This window comes from Octodon degus, unplaced genomic scaffold (genome assembly GCF_000260255.1).
Source record: "Octodon degus isolate 3935 unplaced genomic scaffold, OctDeg1.0 scaffold00027, whole genome shotgun sequence".
NCBI lineage: Eukaryota > Metazoa > Chordata > Mammalia > Rodentia > Octodontidae > Octodon > Octodon degus.
Genome location: NW_004524603.1, coordinates 5,723,345 through 5,730,408, shown reverse-complemented (window position 1 = coordinate 5,730,408; position 7,064 = coordinate 5,723,345). Strand labels below are relative to the sequence as shown.

The following is a 7,064-nucleotide window of genomic DNA, read 5'->3' as shown; positions in this document are numbered from 1 at the left end:
CTGCACGGCCCAGGGGCTGGTCTGGGGTAGGGGCAACCCACCAGGCCCACCTCCAACCCAGAGGCCACCTGGTCCTTTGCTACCCCCTGAGGGTGGGCTCTGGGCACCCCCCAGGGGACATGCCACTGCACATCCTCACCCAGATACACGGGCAGCCCTGCAGACCCCAGTGCCCTGCACCCAGAGCTCGAGCACGGGACATAGCAGGTACCGGCTACACCTTCCCAGAACTGCCAAGTCTCCTCAGGATAATTATTTATTATTCATAGTCATCAGCATCTTCATTAATTATTCATATGATCCTTAATTATTATCCTTAACAATAAGAGCAGTAAATAGCAGAAAGGTCCTTGAGGTGCCTAAGGCCCAGGGCCGGGTGCCTCCGGGCAGTTAGACCAGCTAATGCCCCCAGGGCAGTGGGGGACCACAGGCCCCTGCCCACCGCCCGGCCCTGCCCCTGCCCCTCCCAGGGGGGCCCAGGGGACTGCAGGAAGAGATGGTCCCAAGGGCAGGGAGGAGCTGCTCCTTCACCGTCTCCCCTCCATGGCCAGGGCCTCCTGGGCAGGGCCTCCGAGGGGAGCAGCCCCGGCAGTGCGAGGAACCCCTATGAGCTGCGTGTCCACACCACGCAGCCTCACTAACTGCCTGGGTCTGAGCCATGTCTGTGCAGGGGCTGGGCGGTGAGGGCCCCCAGCTGGCCGGGCAGGGAGAGGCGTCGAGTGGGGCCATCTTGGGGGAGCTCTGGGGCTCCGGGGGGAAGCTCCTCGAACGCCACGAACTGGGAAACCTGCAAGGACAGAACAGAGTGTGTGAGCAAGCAGCAAGGCCAAGGAGGAAGAGAAAGGGCTTAGTGGAAGAAGAGAATCCAGGCCACAGAAGGCAGGGACAGAAGACAGAGAAGAGGGTCAGGTGGGCACAGCAGGCTCTGGGAGGTCAAGGAGTAGGTCTTCAGCAGGTGGAAAAGGACAGGGACCATGCAAGTGAGGCACTGTGGCTGGAAGCAAACAAATGCACTCTCAGGGCAAGAGCTGGGAGCTGCGAGCCACCGAGGGGCGGGCACCTGACCAGGGGCTCAGCTCCCAACGAAACGATGCAAGGCTGAGCCTCTTTCATCTCTGGGAACCTGGCAGCTGGATCCAACCCTAACCTGCAGTCAGGAGTCTCTGCCTGAGACAGAAGCAGGGACAGAGAGACAAGGCTCCTTTCTGTGATTCTAGAAGACTCCAGGACCTAGAGTCGGAGGCAGGCTGGCGGCCAGGCTCCTGAGGCCAGGGAGAGCGCCAGGGCCGCGGGAGGGGTTTGTGGGTGCTGACGCAGTGCTGGTGAGATCCCTGCGGGGGAGGCTGTGAAGGGAGACTGGCACATTTGCTGACGTGGGCCCTGGTGTCTGCAAACAGGAGCAGGCAGCATATGGGAGGGGGAGCTGTGCCAGGAGAAGGGGGTGCGCATGGTACAGATCCCAGGCCGCCTCTAGGAGCCTGCATGGCCCCTTCTCCACCCTCAGGAACTGTGCAGGGAGCCTGAGAGCACAAGGTCTGCTCAGGAGAAGACAAAGGGCACCCGGCACGCTTGTGTACAGGCACATACACACACCCCGCAGGCCCAAGACTGCTGCCCCCTGGGCTTGGCCCCAGCACCACTGCCAGCAACTTTCAGAACTGTAATCCTGTGAAAGTTGGGGACTGAGATGGGCAGAGTAAGACCAGAGAAGGGGTCAGGACCATGCTCACCCCAGTCCCAGGCTCAGGCAGCTCCTTGGGAGCTGGACCTTCTGGTGATGCCAGGGGAGCCCAGGCCACTCCGCTGCTGGCCTCCAGGCCCCATGCTCCCCCTTGTCCCTTGCTCCCTGGCGAGAGTGAGGCAACAGTGATGGGATGATAGGAGTCTGGGGCAGGCAAGATGGCAGAAAGGGGTGGGGACACAGTAAACACAACAAGTAGGACAGGAAAGGCAGGCCAGAGGAGCCAGGGTACCATGGGAAGGGGCTCAGAACTCACCTGAGAAAGCGAGTCCAGGGTGAGGGTGGGGATGGGGCTGGCGGGCAGCAAGGGAGAGGTGGAGGTGGGGCCGGGCCCCGGGGTGGTCACAGCACTGTAGGCGGGTGGGACCAGTGTCATTTGTCTCTGTAGCAGCTGCAGGACAGTGGCCATGTCTGCACTCAGCCGGGTCTCCAGCCTGAGGCAAGAAGGAGGGAGGGCAAACTTGCATCTCACAGAGAAGAGGATGTTCAGGGAAGGGGAGATATCAGGTGCTGACTCTGGGTGTCGTCGTCGGGATGGGGTAGGGCAGCAGGTCAACCCCAGGCTCCCTCTGTGCCTTGGGTGTAGGTAGCACTGGCTGCTGGGAGTGCAAGAGTGGATCACAGACTGGCCAAGACTCGGCAAAACTCTCCCTTTATCCCAGGACACCGCCAAGGCTGCAAAGAGCCTCTGTGTGCACCAACAAGGATAAACAAGTATGCTCTTGTCCTGCCACCCCCTGGGTCACCCTTCCTACCTGTTGAGCTGCCGCTGCAGGGCGTCTAGCCTGCTCTCCACGTCACCACGGGGCCGCCGGCCGGGGCTGGACAGAGGGATGTTGAGGAGGCTGGGGGCAGGGGCAGGGCATCGAGGCAGCTCCTGGTACTGGCGGCCCCGACTGTCCCCCCAAAAGCTGAAAATGTTGGACACCCCAGAGAAAGCGCCTGCAGCAGGGGAAGCAGGGGTGAGGCTGGGGAGAAAAGCCATGCCCCACCCACCCACCCCATGGCCCAGCCCCGCCCCTACCAGACAGTGGGTTGCACGTGTCGCTCTTGTCACCATCCTCCATCAGGGGCTCTGCACCCCGAGACTCCCCTGGGGGCCTTGGGCTGGAGAAGGGCACCAGGCGCAGGGGGCTGGAGCTGCGGCCCTGGCCCTCATCCTCGCTGCTCTCCGGGCTAGAGGGGCCGCTGGACGGGCTATCTCCCCACGGCGTTCCTGGCCGGCCCCAGCCGCTGGGCCCTGCACCTGCCCGGCCTGGCCCCAAGGCTGCTACCTCACCGGGCTGCTCAGGATCTGGGGAAAAAGAGATGGGGTCTCAGTGGGGAGGGGCCAGGGGCCAGGGGCCAGGCTGGGGATACCTTAGGCAGCTCTCTGCTGCTGACTACACAGAGAACTCCGGAGCTCCTGGGCACCTGTGGTGTCACTGCAGGGTGGGTCTCCCTGAGAGCCCTGCAGCTGCCCCTTTACCCTCCATTGTCCTGCCTCTGCCCCCCTGGACAGCTCAAGGCGCAAGACCCCAGTCTTGTGAGGACCAAACAGCCCCCCACCCACCCTGGAGCGGAGGAGAGGGCTTCCTGGAGGAGGAATGAGCTCAAGGGGACCACAGAGGCTGGCTGGCTGCACAGCTGGAGTGGGGAGTGGGCACCCTGGAGAGCACAGCAAGGCCAGGGGCTGGGCCCACCCTCCCCTCCCCTCCCCGCCCGCCCCTCGCCCACCTCACCCTTGTCGGTGCGCCTGCGAAAGGATAGCTTGCGCTTGCGCTGCCGGTTGAAGCCACCCTCTAACTCAGTGCTGCCAGGAGAACCCGGGATCATGTTGGTCTGGAACCAAGAGCAGCGTCAGGGCCCTCCGGAGCCCTCAGGTTTGATGCCCCATTCACACAAGGAGCTCTGGGGAACCCCACCACCTTCCCCACTTCCCTGGTCTCTGCACCTGGACCAGGGCTGAAGAGGGACTTTCACAGCCTGGTATGGCTGTCACATGACCTGACAGACAGGAAAACTGAGGCAGAGAAAGCACCGTAAAGGTCACAGAGAGAGGCAGCCTCTCAGCTCAAAGAGGAGCAGGCAACTCTCCTAGAGGCACAGGCCAGCTCCTGAGGGCCCACTCACATCTCGAAGGTTGAAGGTGATCTCCAGGCTGGACCAGAAGTGGTCTGAAAACTCGGGGTACATGTCCAGCACCTCCAGTAGGTCATCCCGATGGATCTTGTGCAGGTCACAGTAGGTAAGGGCCCGCACGTCCCCGTTGGATTTGCCAGGCCGTGCGTACAGGTTCAGAGGCTCTCCAAAGATGTCATTCTTCCCTGGGGGCCACAGAGAAGACAGAGACCTCAGCCCATGGGGCCAGCATCCATGGGCTGCCATGCAGCCTGCAGTGCCTGAGGGAGGAGCCAGGCAAACTGAGTCCCCAGCAAGTAGCACCCAGGCAGAAGGGCCACGCGGGGTACCCCCACTCTGCCGATGGCCCTGAATCCCTCAGGCTGTAATCCCACTATTAAACCCTAGCCCCACATCCCCCAAACACTCTTGTACCTAACAGCAGCACCCTGAGGAGCATACTTTTCAAACTACAGATGAGCACACAGCAGTGCAGCAGGGCCAGCTCACGTAACTGGGAGAAAAAAAAGTAGTAGAGTTTGTCTCAGCACAAAAAAGAGCAGAATGGACCACATGCTCTGCTCTGCGGTCAAACTGGACTTAGTGGATTATGGGGTAGGTGTGTGTGTTTGTGCTGAACTGAGAAATAAAAATGTGTGAGGGAGGGGATGGGGAGAAGTCATAAGAAAAATTAAGATGTGTCACACACAGGCACCAACTCCCCTTGATGAGTACAATCATGCACTGCAAATGCAGACAAAGAAAAATGTTGCTTTTTAAATCTAGAATGTTCTACCATAAGCCACAGTCAAAATCACTTAGATGCATCTGTCCCTATGGCATGTAGAGTGAAATAAAAGACAAGCAAGGCCAAGAAACCCCTAGCGTGCAGACTCAAGTGCCCGGGTGTACCAGGGCAGAATGGAAGGACTTCGAGGGGAAGTGGGGGACTTCCTCTCAGGGAGAGGAGCCTGGCACAGTGATACTGCACCGGGCTGCAGGGAGCCTCCTGGGCCTAGCAAAATCTGCGCACAGCCTCCAGGCAGGCACTTGCCTCTCTACTGCACACCTGGAGCATCTATATGTGGTTCTGCGTTAAGGAAGCAAGAAGTATCTCCCTGTGGGGAGACCATGAAGCTCCCCGAAAATCAGAGGAACCCAGAAACTCCCAGAATTCTGCCCTGCATAACTGGGTGATCACCTTCACCTTCTCTGCTGCCCCCTCTGGTAGGTGTGGAGGAGTTAAAGGAACCCATACCCAAGATGGCCACGACAACATCGCCCCGCAGAATCTCAATGGAGCCCCGGGAGATAAAGTAGAGGGCGGTGAGCAGGTCCCCGGCATGCACCAGCGTGTCCCCTGGCGGTGCGTGTGTGGTCTTGAACTTCATGGCCAGGGCTCGGAGGCAGCCCTTGGTGGCCCCGCGGAACGGCTTACAGTGCTGCAGCAGCGAGCGATTCAGGTGCAGGCAAATGTCGGCCTGCAGGCACTCGGGAAAGCCCTTCAGCACCTGAGGAAGGTGGACGGCTCAGGAGGAGACAGCCCACACCCAATGCTGCCACACCTCCGTCTCAGGGCAGCCTCCTCCTTGAGGCCCCGAAGACCTGGGACATCCCAGAGTGCCTTAGGAAGTGGCTGGGTTCCCACTGCAGCTGTACCAGCTCTGGCTGGCACCCTTGGTCTCTAGACCTCCACGTTCTCAAGGTAAGGGCAGGACCGCAGGACCCATTCCTCCCTCTGGCTGTAGTAGGGTTCAATGCCATGGCCCATGTGAACGGCCTGGTACAGGACCTGCCCCAAGGCAGAGCTCTCCCAGGAAAGGACCCTTGGGCTTCAGTTCCTGGTGAACAAACAGAGGCCCACGCTCCCCGGGGTCCTGCTTAGCACAACCACGACCCTCTGGCCCTCACCGCGTTCATGTCAATGCCGTTGGTGTAGGACCAGGCGTGCTGGAAGTACTCCTCCAGGCGCTGGCGCAGCGGGTTGGGGATCTGGTGGAAGCGGATGAACTCCCGCACGCGGAGCATCTGCGTGTGGTAGCGGGCTGTGCCGGAGTACAGCCGCTGGATGATGGCCGACACGTTGCCGAAGATGCTGGCGTACATGAGCGCTGGAGGGCGTGGGCGAGTGGAGCATCAGCATCCGCAGGGACCCCGCCCGCCCACGGGGACCCTCCACTCAGGCCCTGCACCAGGTAGGTCAACGACACCCGTGGTCCGGTCACGTCTCAGTCTGAGAGTGGATACACACATACACACACTCAAACCCACGCCGGCCCGCGGCCTTCTCCTGCCCTGGTGTCCCAGCCTCCAAACTGTGTCATGCTGGTGGGCCCTGGAGTCTACATGGGGAGAGGAGGGGGTGGGGCTCTAGCTGGCTCTCTCAGCCCCACCCAGGCTCTCCCCCGCTACTCCCAACCGCCACCCCCAGGGTGCACTCACAGCCAATGAGCATGACACAGATGGAGAAGATCTTCTCGGAGTTGGTGTTGGGGGAGACGTTGCCGAAGCCCACGCTGGTCAGGCTGCTGAAGGTGAAGTAGAGCGCCGTGACGTACTTGTCCTTGATGGACGGCCCGCCCAGGCCGCTGCTATTGTAGGGCTTGCCGATCTGGTCACCCAGGTTGTGCAGCCAGCCGATGCGCGAGTTCATGTCCGGCTGCTCCATGTTGCCGATGGCGTACCAGATGCAGGCCAGCCAGTGCGCGATGAGCGCGAAGGTGCACATGAGCAGGAAGAGCACGGCGGCCCCGTACTCCGAGTAGCGGTCCAGCTTCCGCGCCACGCGCACCAGCCGCAGCAGCCGCGCCGTCTTCAGCAGCCCGATGAGCTGAGGGCCAAGCGGGGACAGTCAGGGCGCAGGCAAATGAGGGCTGGGGGACCCGGAAGCCTTGGAGAAGGTACTGGAGGGAAGCCCCCAAGACTTCTGCTCAGAACGTCTTCTTACTAAGGAAAGCCACCTTGCATGAAGCACCTCCGAGACTGCGCCCCCACGTGCCACCTGAACCTCTGTGCCAACTTTAAGACAACATGGGCACAGCCCCATCGTGAGAAGGACCAGGGGACCCCGCTGGGCTTGGTGGCACATGCCTACAATCCCAGAACTGGGGAGGCTGAGGCAAAGATTGCCATTGGGCTGGGAGATGGCGCAGTAGAATGAGCGCTTCCCTGGCAAGCGCAAGGGCCTGAGTTCAATCCCAGATTCCACAAAAAAAAAAAAAAA

The 7,064-nt window shown here is 61.0% G+C and overlaps 1 protein-coding gene across 2 annotated transcripts in view; it reads right to left on the bottom strand.

Annotated features, from left to right (window-relative positions):
* Nucleotides 1–236: 236 nt before the first annotated feature.
* Nucleotides 237–7,064, bottom strand: part of Kcnh2 (potassium voltage-gated channel subfamily H member 2) — a 31,609-nt gene continuing 24,781 nt past the window's right edge. For both annotated transcript variants that reach the window (XM_004629002.1, XM_004629003.2), the window contains 9 exons: nucleotides 6,284–6,671; nucleotides 5,753–5,952; nucleotides 5,100–5,352; nucleotides 3,854–4,047; nucleotides 3,463–3,562; nucleotides 2,766–3,035; nucleotides 2,497–2,683; nucleotides 1,998–2,175; nucleotides 237–787 (listed from right to left, as the gene is read on the bottom strand). In XM_004629002.1, the coding sequence (XP_004629059.1) occupies nucleotides 638–787; nucleotides 1,998–2,175; nucleotides 2,497–2,683; nucleotides 2,766–3,035; nucleotides 3,463–3,562; nucleotides 3,854–4,047; nucleotides 5,100–5,352; nucleotides 5,753–5,952; nucleotides 6,284–6,671 (1,920 nt within the window). In that variant the 3' untranslated portion in view covers nucleotides 237–637. The remainder of the gene's footprint in view (nucleotides 788–1,997; nucleotides 2,176–2,496; nucleotides 2,684–2,765; nucleotides 3,036–3,462; nucleotides 3,563–3,853; nucleotides 4,048–5,099; nucleotides 5,353–5,752; nucleotides 5,953–6,283; nucleotides 6,672–7,064) is intronic.